The 16,093-nt window shown below is 53.3% G+C and overlaps 1 protein-coding gene across 7 annotated transcripts; it reads left to right on the top strand.

Annotated features, from left to right (window-relative positions):
• Positions 1-119: 119 nt before the first annotated feature.
• LOC133470704 (semaphorin-6D-like) lies at positions 120-15,322 on the top strand. Of its 7 annotated transcripts, none has more exons than XM_061759373.1 (22): positions 120-723; positions 1,425-1,481; positions 5,863-6,044; positions 6,151-6,265; positions 6,340-6,397; positions 6,592-6,648; positions 6,887-6,988; positions 7,069-7,159; positions 7,233-7,355; positions 7,637-7,725; positions 7,817-7,906; positions 8,136-8,263; positions 8,444-8,575; positions 8,736-8,891; positions 8,952-9,125; positions 9,752-9,895; positions 9,977-10,054; positions 10,561-10,616; positions 10,687-10,740; positions 11,824-12,059; positions 12,129-12,245; positions 13,887-15,322. In XM_061759373.1, the coding sequence occupies exons 3-22, from the start codon at positions 5,912-5,914 to the stop codon at positions 14,676-14,678; spliced, it is 2,925 nt and encodes a 974-aa protein (XP_061615357.1). In that variant the 5' UTR covers positions 120-723; positions 1,425-1,481; positions 5,863-5,911; the 3' UTR covers positions 14,679-15,322. The 7 variants fall into 7 exon arrangements, with proteins under 7 accessions (XP_061615357.1, XP_061615358.1, XP_061615361.1 ...); XM_061759374.1 differs by lacking the exon at positions 120-723 and adding an exon at positions 794-1,109; XM_061759377.1 differs by lacking the exons at positions 120-723; positions 1,425-1,481 and adding exons at positions 2,427-2,910; positions 2,979-3,045.
• The last annotated feature ends 771 nt before the right edge of the window (positions 15,323-16,093 follow it).

The raw sequence follows: 16,093 nt of genomic DNA, 5'->3' as shown, positions 1-16,093 counted from the left end.
GTACATATGTATATAGATACTGAACAGAAATGTCACCAGGGTGTTCGTAAGGTAACAAGCACGAGTGCGCAGACATTGCCAGCAGCTGTGCGTACCTCTGCCAGCCGCTGGGGGCAGCAGTCTCAATAATGCCGAACATCATCGCGGTGAGCAGCGCTCGAAACAACACAACAACAAAACAGCCAAACTTCGCAAAATCCTCTTGTCAATACCAACATTCATTTTGAAAACGGGAATCAATTGTGAATACTTTAATGGCGCATGTCCTAATTCGTGGCTGTGGGCAACCAATAAATAAATAATGACAAGCAGATCTCATTCAATCAAGATTGAAGAAGGCTGAAAGGTCAAACTTCTTTGAGGTCTGGCTGCTCGCTCGAAACCTGAGTCGAACCCAATCAAATGGATTCCGACCGAAATGGACCAGAGGAGGCGGAGCCAGACGCCCGTCGTCCTTGCCCTCCTCCGATTGGGCCTACGTGTCGGGGGGCGTGGCCTGCACTGGGAGACGCCGGGCGGCCGTCTGAGCCGAGAGCACTCGAAGTCTGCGGAGCTTCCCGTTTTTGTCTGAGAGGAAGGAAGGAAGCAAGGAAGACCTTTCGTTTACGCTGCTCCTTCTTTTCCTCTTTCTCCAGTTTATTCTTTCTTGATTCTCGTGCACTCAAAAGCTCGTGCTCGTGGAGGCGGCTGATGCTTCGCTCTGCGGGAGGTGCACGCGCATCGGTAAGTCGGCCCGACGGGAGGCGCGCGCGCGCGCGAGGAAGGCAAGGCGGACGTGCACGACTTCAAGTCTTGGGAGGCTGTCAATCAAAGGCGCACACGAGGAGTCGCGAGCCCTCGTACCGCCCGGAAAATGTCAGGGACGTGACGTCATGCAAGCGTAAGGGCGTCATTGACGGCCCAGATCGGGGTTAGAGGTCACCGGAGTTCAACATGGAGGCAGGAAATGATGGCACTTTTGCTGTTTGTTTGTTTTACACTCCAACTCGGTGATTAAATGCGCCAAGATTCATTCTGGCAGCGGTTTGATTCGTATCACGATTTGCGGTTGCCGATTCAGTTCAAGGACGACGCGAGCCGAAACGATTCAGTCTTTGGAAACCGATTCGGTAACTTTTTAGCCCAAAATTCAACCAGTGTGACTGTGAACTAAATACCTGCATATCGGATAGTGTGGTTGGAATTTTCTAAATTACTTTTTGTGTCTTGAAAGGTATCAGGTCAAATGTATTATGGAAAAAGCAAACAAGAAATAATCATGGAATGGAATTGCATTGACACTTCATTGGAATAAAGTGCAACTAACATCTCTTCAGCTTGGAATTGCAGCATGTGGCTGGAGGAAGGGGGCGGGGCTTGTAGATCTCATGACATCACAACAGCAACAAAAACGAAAACTGACCTGAAATTTCTCGTCTTTCCAGATTTGGCGAGCGTGTCGACTAAACTTCTCTGATTGGCTGACGCTTCCCGAGCGGGCGGTGAGTTGTACGTGTGTGTGTGTGTGTGTGTGTCGTTGTAGTCACTGTCGTGACAACAGGGTGCGAGTCAGCCGCCGCTGTTTTTGTGTAGTTAAGCGGTGACGTCTTTGAACGCTTCGATTCATTTCTGACAACTTGAAGGAGTTGGCGGCCATCTTGTTTTGGATCGGTGCTGCCTGTTGCCGAGCAATGAGCATGTTATCCTCAGTAACCATCCCAAAGGTGTCATTCCGTTCGGAAGGAAGACCCTGAGGGACGCCGTCCAAATCAATAATTAGCTCGTTAATAGACGCCTTCAGAGAGGAAGTGAAAGTAAAGGTCAAGGTGGAGATTGGAGGAGGTGAGTTGGGCGAAGTAGTCAATCAAACCTGGAAGGTGCAACTGGGGGTCAAATGTGCAGCACAGTAAGTCAAAGGTCATCAGGAAGAAGGAATGCAGTCTAGCGCCGAAGATGGACCGCCAGCGATATAGCGTGGAGGGGGAGGGGCTAACTGCCCTAAGTGAAGTGGGGTGAATATCGTGGGCTCGTCTGCCTTTGGATTAAAAACAGGAGCGCCCCCCCCCGTTTCCCTCCACTGGTTATCCCTTGATCCCCCTGACCCCCACGCTGAGCCCTCCTTCGCTGGTGTGTACTTGAGGAGCAGACTTTGACTCCCGCTCCCGAGCCAAATTGGGACAAATCCTGCTCCGTTTTGATTCCGTTTGTCATATTTGGAAGCCTCGAGTTTGTACTTCCGGCTGCTGTCATTCAGCCAATCACAATGAAGGACTTCACCTGTGAGGGCGGGGTCAGTGACCTCATCGGGGGGGAGGTGTGGCACAGACGTGTGACGTGTGTGGCCCTCATCCCTCCGTCCATTAGTCCCTCCTTTCTTTTTTCTATTTCACTTTTCTTTCACGTCATTCTCTCTCTCTTTCTTCCTTTCCCCCCCCTCACCTTTCCTTCCTTCTATCCTTTTTCCTTCCTCCCACTCTCACTCCCTTCCGTCCCTCCTTCTCTCCTTCCCTTTTTTCATTCTCTCCGTCCTCCTTCCTTTCTCTTCTTTTCTTCCCTCTCTCCCTACTTTCTGTTTGTCCTCCCTTGCGTTTGATATTTGTGAAATGAGCGACTGAGTTGCGTTGCCGACAGATTCCATGTCCATTACAAATCCTCATTGATTAGCGTGTGTGCGCATCTGTGCATGTGTGTGTGTAAAGATTTAAGCCTCTTAAATCCCACGTGCACGCCGATCCAGTAATTAGCCTAAGTGGCTCCTTTCCGAATGTCCTTTGTTTTTTTTGTCCTCTTCCTGGTTCCTCCTCCCCCTTGCTTCCTTCCTTCCTTCCCTCCTTCCTTCCTTCCCTCCGTCCCTCCCGTCCGGATGCCTCATCACATTTGCACATATGCTCAGTTAACAGTGTAACGGCGATGACGTCATTGACTTACCAGGTTTGACCCCGCCTCCTGCCCGACGATAGCTGGGATGTACATTTTCCCAACAGTGCGCATGTTTGCAGTCGTCGCTGACGGCGTCGCGGTCCACTCACGTGACTTTGGTGCGGGCAGCGTGGTGACGTTGAGAATGTGAGTGCGAACGGTTGTCCGTGTCTCTATGTGCCTTGTGACTGACTGGCGACCAGTTCAGGGTGTAGTCCGCCTTTCGCCCGAAGTCAGGCGGGATACGCTCCAGCGCCCCGTAACCGCTAACCGGGATTAGCGGTGTTGAGAATGGATGGCTGTTTGCTGTTCGGCGTTACTTACTGACATCTTTTTTTTTTTTTTCTCCGATCCACTGCTTATTTGTCTCTATTTTTCCTGGGAATTTTTTCTACCGAGCAATTATAATGAGTGTCAGTTATTCGGAGATTTTCGCTAGTCACGGTCAGGCCCAGTTCCTAATCCCCCGCGAATTACAGGGGCCATTGACATGCGTGCACTCACGGTGGACGATGAGGCACTCTAAACTAGGCGTCAGCGTGAAGCACCTGTTCACGTGCTGACTGGCTGTTTTTTTTTTTTCAATTCCCCGTCCTCGCTCTTCCACCTTTCTCACTGTGATGTGCACGCACTCACTGCCGACAACGAGGCGCTCTTAAGGGGCCACACCAGCAGACTATCGGAGCGGAAGCTACATTTTCAGGGTTGGAGGTATTGCTGCTTTTTTTTTTTCATGCGCGGGAGTCGACTCATTTCGTGCTGTCGATACGTCCTCCTCCTCTTCCTGTCCACATCCTACTTCCCACTTGTCTTCCTCATCCTGCTCCTCTTCCTCCTCATCGTCATCGTGGTTGCTATGTTGGTTGCTATGGTGCGAGTCATGCGACTCGGTTTGTACTGAGTCATCGTTGTTCACCGAGACACTCCTGTGCAATGTCGGCCGGACTGTAAACGGGCACAACATGCAAACTCTACCCAGGCGGGGGCCGGGATTTGTGCTAACCGGTCACCCGCCGTGCCGGCAGGTATAATATAATAATAATATGCGTGTGTAAGGATGGACGAGTACTGATACCAGGTCGGCCGAGTTTGTTTGAATGTCTTATGTTGTAATATGTTTATGCGTAAAAAAAAAAAAAAAAAAATCTAATCTGCTAATTTTTGCTAATATCGGCCAATTAATCGTCCGGCCCTACTCCTGAAGGCCGCCGATACGTAAGGCAAAAAAACGCTACAATGTGGCGTTTTGTCACATCGACGAATCATCATGTGGGTCAGAAAGAAAGAAACAGGAAGCTTTAGTTCACAATCATATTGTGGACATTGAAATGTTAGGAATCAAAAGTACTAGTGGAATCAGTACGCTGTATTCGTGTCCGTGAGGACTCAAGAGCGAATACACAGGTTGGTATCGCTCCCAAAGAAAAGGCCGTATCGAACATCCCGACTCGGGTTTGCTCCTTTTTTCACTTCACTCAAGGGGGAGCATTATTTGACCTCAATGGGCGGAATGATGCCAGATAGGGATTAGCATCCAGGTCGTGTGTGTGTGTGTGTGGGGGGGGGGCCTCTTTGGGGGTCCCGCTGTGCCGTCACATCTCCGCTAATCGGATCTCGTCGAGGTTTTTCAGGTTTAGAAGTACCGTCGCCATCTCATCTCCCGCTCTGCGTTTCCCGCCGTGCTCAGCAGGGCTCCCGGCCCAAAAACGTCCGCCGCCGCTCATGTGCCGTCGCTTAAAAAGCAGGTCAAAGGTCGGCGCATGCGTCACGTGACCCGAGCAGGCGCGAGCAGATGGCAACGCTAACGTTAGCGCGCCGCTAATGCAGCAGATGAGCTTCAGAAGATTAACAAGAGCTTCCTGTTTTTACAGCGAAACGACTTTTTGAGGAACCTGGGAAGGAAGGAAGGAAGGAAGGAAGGTGTCACTGGAAGTAAATGGGAAGCAGACAGGAAGTCATAAACAGGAAGTCAACAGAAGTGCGTAGAAAAAAAGGAGGTCCACCCAAGAAGTAGAGTTGAAAAAATGAGAAGAGGGGAATAATAAAGTGGAAGTTAACGCAAAGAAAATGGGAGTTAACAGGAAGTAAACATACAGTAATATGCAACACACAGGAAGTAGACTGGAAGTCGACAGGAAGACAACATTACCTGGAAGGAAACTATTTGTAAACAGCAAGTAGAATAGGCATAAACAGGGATCAAACAGGAAGTAGCAAGGCACGGATTGATGGCGTAATGGTGTTGTTGCCATGGTGACATGTTGCGGTGTTTGTCATGTCATTATCAGTAATGTCATCGTCACGTGACTTTTATTTGATGTTCTGTGGAAGGATCGCGCGCTTAGTGGTCGCCATGGAGAGCAGCCAGCCAATCCCGTGTTCACATATACGTTTGGGTCACGCCCACGCATTCTTCGACTGGCTAACGAAGAGGAGCTAACGAGATTTTGTTTGTCGTTGAGTTCGACCCCGCGCCCGCTTCCTGTTCAACCTGCCCCCACTTCCTGTCAGCTGACCAACTCCGCTGCTTGTAAGTACGACACACGTTTGCACATACTGGCCACAGCTGTTACCGCGGCAACGGCGCAACGGGATGCTGCCGAGCCGACAAAGTCACCTTTGAGGACGAGGAAGCGCTCGCAACTTGTGCGTCCACAAGTGCTTGCGCGCGTGTGAATGTGCGTGTGCCTGCATGCGTGTGTGTACGCGCTCATGAGCACGCGTGTACTGTGTGTGTTGCTGTTAATTAAATGAAGAGTGTTGATTGGTTGTCAGCGTGCGTGAGATTCACGGCCGAGCGACGACGCACGTTCGGACCCGCGCGGCTCCGATTAGCGTTGTGCGAATTGGTCTCTCCCGTCGTATAAATGACGCTTCGACCCCGCTGAGAAAAATTGTCGCTAGCGGAGTCTGGCAGAAACACACGCACGCACACGGACTGACCCGTTTCCTGGTTCCTCTCAGCCGACGACGCCCACTATGACCCGCTGACCCCGGCCCCTCCTCCAGCAAGATGTCCCCGACCGGTCGGTCGCCGGAGCAGACGCCGCCGCGCACTTCGTCTGTGCTGCTCCTCTTCGCTTCCTGTTTCCTGTGCGCCTCGTCGTCCTTCCCGCGAGACCTGGACGCCATCAGCGTGGTGGAGGGTGAGCGTGCGTGCCGGCGGCGGGTGTGTTCTGGTGGACGCGTCCTCGTGTTTTGCGGGCGTGTGGGGGCGAGTTACGCTCAACGCGTGCGTGCGTGTCACCTTAGAGTGCGGCGACTTGGTGAGATTCCGAAGTCTGCTGCGGGACAACGACACGCTGCGTCTGGGGCTCGACTTCCAGGGGATGATGCGAGTCAACCGCATGCTGTTCATCACGGCCAGGTCGACACACAGATACAAGCGCACACGCGCACAGAATGTGTGCTGATGCCTGTGCATGTTTGTGCGCGTGTCAGGGATCACGTGTTTGCAGTCAACTTGACGACGGCGGCGGAGGCCTTCGTACCTCAGATGGTGAGTTCCAAAGTTGATCTGGTCACGTGACCTTTTTACATCGTCCGGAAAAATGTCCACTGCAAATCGGGACTCGGGCACTTGCGATGTCACCGCTGTCGTTTTATTGTCACGTTTGATGATGTCATCATCCGGTGTGACGACGTCACAGGAAGTTTGACGAGACAATTGTGTGCGTGCGCTTCCTGTTGCAGAAGTTGACGTGGCGTTCCACAGACGTCAGCAAGTGCGCCGTGCGAGGGAAGAACAGCGTGAGGTTCACCACTTCTTCAAATGGCGCGCACACACATTGACACACACACACACGCTCTCATATACTCCCGCACACACAAACAAACACACGTGCGCACACAAAGTGCATTCACGTGTGTGCGCGTGTGTCAGGGATGGCGTGTTTGCGTTTGTCAAAGAACGTGCGAGTGTGTGGGCTGCTTCATCAGCTGGCATTAGCCACGTGCTAACGCAAACACGGCGTTGCCCGTTTGTCAGGACGAGTGTTACAACTACATCAAAGTTTTGGTGCCGCGTGACGACGAGACGCTCTTCGTGTGCGGGACCAACGCCTTCAACCCGTCGTGCCGCAACTACAAGGTAGACACGTGACCTTTACGCTCCACCTCAGAGGATTGACCTTGCTGCGTTGTTGCGGGAACCTTGTTTTTTGGCGGCAGACGAGCACGTTGGAACAGGTGGGCTCGGATTTGCCGGGTCAGGCTCGCTGTCCCTTCGAGTCGGGTCAGTCCAACGCGGGAACGTTCGCGGGTAACGTGGGCCCATCCGCTTTCTGCCATTTCGCGTCGGCCGGCGATCCTGTGAACTCTGACCTTTACGCTAGGCGGCGACTTCTACTCGGCCACCGTGACAGACTTCCTGGCCAGCGACTCCGTCATCTACCGGAGTCTCGGAGAGGGCCGGCCCGTCCTCCGGACCGTCAAGTACGACTCCAAGTGGCTGAGAGGTGGGTGCCGTCACGCCGTCACGTCACGTACACGCTTGGCGATGTTGTCACGTGACATCATCTCGACATCATGTGACATCATCACGCGGCACGATCAGGTGACGTTTTCATACGACATTGTGTGTCATAAATACGTGACGTGATCGTATTGCATGACATCACGTCATGACACGTGACATAAAGACATGACATTAATACATCATGGCATCATATCACGTGACATCACGTGACATCACGCGGCATCGGGACACGCTCACTCACATGCCGCTCACCCGTTGCAGAGCCTCGCTTCCTGCACGCCGTGGACTACGGGAGCTACGTCTACTTTTTCCTGAGCGAGATCGCGGCCGAGTACACCACCCTGGGGAAGGTTCGAACGAACGAGCGGTCGGTCGGCCGACGAGGCGCTCGCGTTGCCGTGACCGGACGCCGCTGGGCTCTGTCTGTCTGTCACCCGCCAGGTTGTCTTTTCTCGGGTGGCCAGAGTCTGCAAAAACGACAACGGTGGCTCTCCCAGAGTCCTGGACAAGTACTGGACTTCCTTCCTCAAGGTGAACACTCACTTGCACAACAGGAAGTTGATGATGGCGGCCACGTGACGTAAAACGGGAAGTGTCGACGTGACGTAGAACCGGAAGTTGATGACATGCATGTGAGCTAAACAGGAAGTTAATGGCGCCCGTTTGACGGATAACAGGAAGTTGTTTGTGTGCGTGTGACGTAGAAAAGGAAATGTCGACGTGACGTATAAGAGGAAGTGGCGTTGTCGTGTCGTCTTAGGCTCGTCTGAACTGTTCTCTTCCCGGAGATTCTCTGTTCTACTTCGACGTTCTCCAATCGCTGACCGGCGTTCTGCAGATCAACGGACGGCCCACCGTGCTCGCTGTCTTCACCACGCAGGCTAACAGGTCAATGCTAGGCGAACAATGCAGTGCTAACATAAGCTAACAGGTGAATTTTAGGTGAACAGGCAAGTGCTAATCTAAGCTAACAGGTCACGTTAGATCAACTACGTGAACAGGTCAAGGCTAAGCTAACAGCAACGGACGGGAAGTGAGCTGCGGCTGACCGACTTCGTGTTGTTGCAGCATTCCCGGCTCGGCGGTGTGTGCGTTCTACATGGACGACGTGGAGAAAGTGTTCAGTGGGAAGTTCAAAGAACAACGCAGCAGCGACGCGTCGTGGACGGCCGTGCCCGAGGGCGCGGTGCCCAGGCCGCGGTTAGAGCTCACGCACTCAACACGCAAAGTGATTCGGGAGTCGCGAATGAGTGAATGAAGCGACTGCGTTGGGAATCATTCGCTCATTGCGGACTTCCGAATCGCTAGGACAGGATTTTCAGGGGTTCCACGAGGTGAAGATACCCGCTCCTTCTCGCAGGCCCGGCACGTGCGCCGGCGACGGCCCGGCCGCTGACTTCAAATCTTCGGTAGACTTCCCGGATGAAACGCTGTCGTTCATCAAATCTTTCCCGCTGATGGACGACGCCGTGCCCGCCGTCAACCGGCGGCCATTTTACACCAGGACCGCCGGCAGGTAGGAAAATGTTTTCTTTTGAAGTCTAGCGCGCCGTCTCGTGCGCCGTCTCCCCGGCAGGTCCAAGCTGACGCAGATTGCGGCCGACGTGTCGGCCGGTCCGCGCAAGGACCGCACGGTGGTGTTCTTGGGCTCCGAGGACGGCCGAGTGGCCAAGGTCCTGGCCTCCACGCTTCCCGAAGACACGGCGGGCTCCAAACTCCTGGAGGACATCCACGTCTACGACCGCGACAAGTGAGACGATTTGTGAAATCGAAATCCACCCTTGGCATGTTTTTGTTGGATTTGAGGCACGTAGATTTTTGGAAACGCAGCTAAAACAATACGAACACATTTAAACAATGTGTTGAGAGACAGCGAGAGCAGCGGATAACCCCAAAAAAGTATCCAACGGTATGAAAAATAGAGTTACAACTGTAATAAATATAGTGGGACCGCGAAGCATGAATACCCCCGCCACCCACGTTTCTTTTCCCGTTGAATAAACGCAAATAGCGTCAGTCCGTTCCAGCCTCTCACGTCTTGCTCATTGCGCCTGGTGTATGCGCCTTGGCCACCCGGGGCCAGTATAACACAAACATGCCAAATCTTTCGGAGGAGAGTTCGGCAGTGCCCCCGATGCACGGAGACGGTCGCAGCTCCTCAGTTAGCTGCTGGGAATCAAGAACATGTGCCTGTCAGTACTGGTCTATTGTCTGTCTACATGTGTTGCTCCGCCATTGGTGTTCATATAGCTGTTGTGGCTATCGACGCTAACAGTTAGCACGTCAATGGTATATTCTGTTGTATGTCAGCAAACAAGCTAATGCCAGGTCGCGGTAGCACTGTATTGGATATCAAAGGTGTCAAAATGTGCTCAGGTGTGACCTCGGCATCCAGGAGGAGGACCGCAGGGTTTTGGCTCTGGAGCTCGACAAGGAACACCACGCCTTGTTTGTGGCATTCAGCAGCTGCCTCGTGCGCGTGCCCCTAAGCCGATGCGGGCGGCACGGCGCGTGCAAGAGGTTAGGTCGTCACGCTACAAGCCGCAAGGGAGCGCGCCCGTTTTCACAACAAAGGCGCTGGGTGGGTGTGCTGTCTCGCAGGGCGTGTCTGGCCTCTCGCGACCCCTACTGCATCTGGCTGCGCACAGGAAGTTGTGCCGACATGGCGCCCGGCTTCAAGTACGTGTCGCTTCCTTTATGGCTTTGTTGGGAATGATTCACTCCTTCCTCTCTCCCTGATCAATGTATCGATATTTTTATTTCGACATAGGGGACCCCCGCGTACTCCGCGTACTCGCGGTTTGACACCTGCGGATTCACCGATTTGCAGATTTGGATTTTGCCCCACAATAAAAATCGCTCAGTTCCGATTTTCTAATGGGAGTCAATAATCTGCGGATTTGGGGTATTTGCACACGGCGGCAGGGTGTGCAAATACCGTACTCCCTCATCACTAGATAGGTGACTATTTTTATATAGTTGAATAAAAGCAGCCAAGTCAATCCTCAGTGATGGGAATATTTGGGAAAAGGGTTCCGTGAGCTCATCCATCGCTAAGCTAAACGTCATCAATACACGACAGGACGGGAACCAGCAGGATGCGGAAACAGGAGGATGTCGCGGATGTTCGCGGTCTTGACTTTGCTGTGGTGCCGTTGACGATTGGCTCCTTCTCTCCTCGGCAGGGCGGGCTTCGAACAAGACATCGAGGGCGACCGCTCCGACGTGACCGCCTGCCACGGTGAGACGCGGCGCGCACGTATACGTATACGTGAGCGTGTACAAAACATAAAGGTCTTTTGTTTTGGCAGCCGACATCTTGGCGACGTCTCGCGACCGGGACGCGCCCGCTGACGTGACCTACAGTAAGCCCCGCCTCCCGCTGCCGTGCGTGTGTTGTGCTATTTACGTCAAAACTGAGGTTCTCGAGTGAGCGAGGATGTTCAACCCCAAATATTTGTGGAGTAAGGTTTTTTTTGAAACGGTTGAACCGGGAAAGCCTCATGAAAAGATGAAAAAAGATTCTTTTTTTTGAAGAGAGTGTCCTGGGGCCTCATGTACGCACAAAAACGTGGCGTGCGTTCCTTTTCGTTGCAAAGTTCAGATGTATCGAGAGTGAAATTAAGGACCGTGGAAATGTGCGGCGCCTCGCGGTTGCGTGCGGCCGTTGCTGCTTTGGCGACACCAAGAGAAACATCATACATCTGGATGTTTTGGAGCGGACGCCGTGTTTCTTTGTACGTGCGGCAGTCGTGGAACACGAGCAACATACGACCAAACACAAACAACGCCAAATTAAGAATTCAACAGCATCGTTAATTCACAAAGGGGAGGCCCGATGTTGGGCAAAAGGGTCCTCAGCTGCAGACCAAGTGCCAGTCGAGGGCTCGCTCACTCGAACTGTGGCCGGCAAAGTCCATCTGGATGGTTTCTTTCGAGACAATAATAGTTAGGCTAGCTCCATTTGAGAAGCTCCGCTACGTTCGGACCGGATCGCCGACTTCATTTTCCCCGGAAAAGTATTCGGACGGCCGTCGTGGGCCGAGCGTTCGGAAATAAAGCCGCGGAAAACATTCTCGCAACTTTGCGCACGCGAGAGTGGAATGATGTCAAAATGGTGGCCGCAGGTGAGCAATTGCATTTGAAATCATAAACAGCAGCAGATCAAGTTTTGACATCTTGGGTTCAGTTCTCCTTTAAAAAGTTGAGAGGTTTTGAAGTGAAATATGGTTTGGGGTAAAAAAAAAACAAAAAACGGAAGCATGTTTGAAAGTACAGAAGGATGTTCAGAAGTCCAAAAGTCAGAAAACGTTGTTCCCCGGCCAAGTCCTCCTTTGACAGCTTTGGGCTGAGCAGGCGAGTTTCCCGGCAATGACGGCGAATCCTCTCGTCATCGGCTCAAAACCGAGCTGCTCCCAAAAATGGGCGGGCGGGTGCGTGCGTTTCAGGCGTCGCGGGCGCCGACGATGATCCGGCGTCTCACGTCCACTACACGCTGCTCATCGCCTGCGCGCTGCTGGCCTTCTCCTTGGGCGCGACGCTGTCGGGCCTCCTGGCGGCGCGCTTCCGCGGCGGCGGCGCCCGCCGGAACGGGAAGTTCGGCAAAGACCCCGAGGCGCCGCTGCCCCGCGCCTCGTCCCCGCCCCCCCCGGTCGGGCTCCCGGACGCCGCGCCCGCGTTGCAGGTGAGCGCAAAGCGAGGAGCTTGTGAGCGGCAGACATAAACAGGAAGTGATGAGCTTTGTCTCCCTCAGGAGGACAAAACGGGCGCATCGCCGCGTCCCAAGACGTACGTGTCCCGCGACGCCGACGACCGAGCGCCCGAGCGCCAGCGAATTCCTGCGGCGGAGCCCCGAGTCGGCCCGAAACAGGTACGCGGTGCTTCCTGCTGCTCGCGTGCCTCCGCCAATCTCTCGGAGCAGCTGCAACGTGAACGTTTACGTGGCGCGTCTGATCAAAACGACAGCGTTGACTTCGCTCTGCGGCTTCTTTACACTCCCGCGCCCCCGTTGCATCACGTGAGCGACGAATTGCCCCGCGCAAAAATGGTTGCTGCGCGGAGATGGTCTCTCGCGATTGGTCCGATTGGTACGTCCACACGCTGTGATGACGTGCTCGGCGTTCCACATAGCACCTCCGCCGCCGCCTTCTCGATGGATTTTGCAGCATAATTAAACGTCCGTTTGTTCTCGCGGTCGCCATTGCTGTTGCTTTGTTCCGGAAAGGAAAGGACCGGAATTGGCCCAAAAAATGCAGCCGGAAGTCCACCCTGTGGCGTCGTCGCCAATAGCGGCCGTCGCTTGGAGGAGAACTGCAGCACATTTTCAAAACTGTACACAGAAGCCTTAACGTTTTGGGGACTGGGACCCTAACTTCAAATTTTAGGCGTCCGCACTGTAAATCAAGTCAATATTCACATTGATTCTCCTTTTCACCGTATTATTGATAGATTCCTTGACAACAACTGCGGAAAGTACGTTTTAAAGCTCCCGTAGTTTGCCAAAGCAGCTTTTTCGAGACCTGGAGATGTCATATTGTCTCTCGCCGATGCCGCAGTAAAAACGAGTGAACTGTTAGTCCAAATGGTCCACGCGACACGTAGGCGACCGATCAGAGCAAAGGCCAAATACAAAACCGGGTCAAACAGAAGCGGACGCCAGAAGGGTCTTTTTCTGGACACTCGTATGGCGAAAACCAAACGGACACTCTGATACGACGTAATCGTATTGGAGTGGCTCTACGGAGGCCCAAATAGCAAAATAGGGCAGCTTTCAGAGCTGTAAGCGCTTTTTCTCTCTCACGGGTTCGACTTCATTTTCTCCGGACGAAAGAGGGCCGATGATTCTTATTTTCACCTTCATCCTGAAATTTGCCCCCGAAGCTCAACACGGCCGAGTTTTTGCGAGTCGAGCGCGGGCCGAGATTACGAGAAACCGCTCAACGCTTGGCCCGCCTTCTTCTTCGTTGGGGTCCGCCCCCTTTCTTCTTGCTCTTACTGTGGGTTGGCTAACGGACTCGTTTTGCATTATCGCCAATAAGTGCGGAGCGCAAGTTAGTCAGCAACTACAAATATCGACAACATTTTAGAAGCGGCAAATGTAATGTTGCCGTGTCACTCGGGGCAGTCTGCCGAGGGCGAGCTCGCAAGCCGCATTTCGAGGACGCTCGCCGCCGACATCTCAATCAAAATGGCTGCCATCGGCTGCGTTGCGATGACATCGCGAGGCTCTCTACGTCGCGTTAGCGCTAAAGACGGCCCGAGTGACGTCTGGGAAAGAAGCACAAAAGCAACTCGGCTGCCTTTGTTAGTTTTCATGGGAAAGAGGCAAAGACTCCCAAAATGTCAAACTTCATTTGGGACACCAAACGCTCAAGAAAAATAGGAATTTACAACGGTTTTTTTCCAACAACTGCCAATGTCACATACTCATGAATGGATTTTCAAAATGACGATATGAAATGAATTTCACGAACTTTTTACTGTAAAGTTTCTCGGCCAAACTTTTGTACAGCTGGCGTCCTCCCGCGTGACGGACGGCGACCCGTCAGCTCCTCCCACGCCGAACTCCGGCCCGGAACGCCGCCGCGTGGACGACCCCGCCCCCTTCCCGGCGGTGACGACGGCCGACTGCGTGACTCCGCCCGTGTTCCCGCCCCCTCGTCGTCACGGCGACAGCCACACGCCTTCGGGGGCCGGGGCCGACGCGTCGGCTGTGTCTGCGCTGGACGAGCTTCTGAAGCACATCCACCAGGTCAGCGCCCAGGGCGTCGGCGGCGGCATCAGGGTCCTAACGTCCACCTCCGGAGGACTTCATCATCATCATCATCATCATCACAGCGGCAAGACGCGAGCCCACAGCTTCAACCACAGCCATCACCGTGGCAATCGGCAGCCAGTCTCCGAGACCCAAGCGCTACCGCTAAATGCTAACACCGCTATCCCGGAGGCGATCGCCCACCCCCGAGGCACTCCCCTCATCAAGATGGGCAGCGGCCCGCCGCGTCGTCATAATTGCCACCAGTGGGGGGCGCCGCCACTGCACCGCTTCCTGGTCAGAATAAACACGAACGCCAACAACGGACCTCCTTCCCCGCCCGCCGCCCGCGGGGGGCGCCAGAGGGTGGCGGCGGCCAGGGCCTGCCTGACGCGCCAGCACAGCTACAGCGAAGGAGTGCGCGCACAGCGCGGTAGCATCTCTCAGGCTAACGCCGTGCGCCGCGCTGTCTCGCTCAAGCCCAAAGTGCCGCCCAAACCTTTGTTCCTGCCCAACATGTCCGCCTCGTCGGGACCGTCCGGGTGCTGAGGCGGCAAAAGGGGCCTCACTGACACACTTCACCTCCAGCCGAGGACGCTATGCTAACGTCGCTCGCACTAACGGCATCACTGTGCGCTGGAGCCCAACGCGTTACCCTCGTCTTCTGGGACGGTCCAGGTGCTGAGGTGGCAGGGCGCCCACAAAAACACATTCTGCCCACCCGCAGCGACAGCAAAGGATGCTATGCTAACGCCCGCGGCGCGGCCTCACGAGCGGACTCGCCCCGCCCCCCTCCAACGTCTGTACCGTACTGGTTATGTGAAACCCCAGCGGGAAGGGCAGAGCTCCTTGTGCAGCTAATGGCACACATTAGCATGCTAAGCTAATGGATTTGAAAACTTAAGTCATCTAAAAAAGTTTTTAAGCGCCAACCACGAAATGTTTGAAAATCAATCAAGATGTCACTTTGTATTCAAGCTTTTACTCTGAAATCCTAAACAGGAAGTTGAAGTGGGCTGAACGTGATTTCTTTGGCTGATGAGCCGCAGCGTCCCCAGTGGCCATGACGGTAACATCAACTCGTAGCGTTTGTATTCTTATGTTTATGAACCGGTGAATATTTATGTTAGTAATAACAATGATGCAATGGTGCGAATGTAAATTTAAAGAAAAAACATTTACACTTCCAATAAGTCTCAGTTTGTATTATTATTATTAAATGTGTTTAGTTCATGCGAGCGCACACTTCAGTTGCAGTACTTTGAGAGGCCACGGGGGGGGCACCATGAACCTGCCAACATGTTTAATGCCGCCGGCGCCGCCCTCTTCATTATGAATATGTACAGTTACTTTTCATGGCAGAAAAATTATGTAAGCAAGCCGGCGAAAGTTAGCTTTAGCACATAGCAAAGATTTTGCGTCGGCGTGACTGACAGGCGACCAATCTGTTTGTTCGTCTGCGCTGCGATCGACGGGCGACCTTTGGTTAGCTAAACATGTTTAGGGGTGGTTACCTGAGCTAATCGTCTTCATTTTTTTTCGTTTTCGTCGTCGTCGTTGCCTTCGTTAGCTTCTCATCTTCTTCATGGTTGGGATTATTTTAAAGGCTCCAAAGGGGGCTGTTCCCCTTCCCGACCCCCGGTGGCAAGTGGCGTTCCCCAACCTTTGTGGACGTTAGGCACATATTTGACATTCGAAAAATGTCAACAACAAAAAAAAACACGGATGGAAAGTACCACTTAGCCTCCGGTAGCTGCATGCTAACACATAATGGGAAACACCATAGGCACGAGCTAACGAATAGCATTAGTGATGCAGCTTTCTAATACTTTAAAGCAGAGCTTGGCAACTAGCGGCCCGCGGGCCATAATTGGCCAATTATATCTGGCCCGCCAGATGACTTGACTAAACAAAAAATATAACGGATTAAAAAACTGAGCCGGTCTGCACTTCGCTTCCTTGTT

This window comes from Phyllopteryx taeniolatus, chromosome 21, assembly GCF_024500385.1.
Source record: "Phyllopteryx taeniolatus isolate TA_2022b chromosome 21, UOR_Ptae_1.2, whole genome shotgun sequence".
Classification (NCBI taxonomy): domain Eukaryota; kingdom Metazoa; phylum Chordata; class Actinopteri; order Syngnathiformes; family Syngnathidae; genus Phyllopteryx; species Phyllopteryx taeniolatus.
Note: the sequence above shows the minus strand (reverse complement) of the source record. Positions and strands in the feature narration are given on the sequence as shown.

What these genes read in the sequence shown, in the direction of transcription:
- LOC133470704 (XM_061759373.1), top strand. Translation starts at nt 5,912, where the DNA reads ATGTCCCCGACCGGTCGGTCGCCGGAGCAGACGCCGCCGCGCACTTCG. An exon ending in CAACGCGGGAACGTTCGCGG is followed by an intron (nt 7,160 to 7,232) that starts GTAACGTGGGCC and finishes CCTTTACGCTAG; the next exon opens with GCGGCGACTTCTACTCGGCC. An exon ending in GACATGGCGCCCGGCTTCAA is followed by an intron (nt 10,055 to 10,560) that starts GTACGTGTCGCT and finishes TCTCCTCGGCAG; the next exon opens with GGCGGGCTTCGAACAAGACA.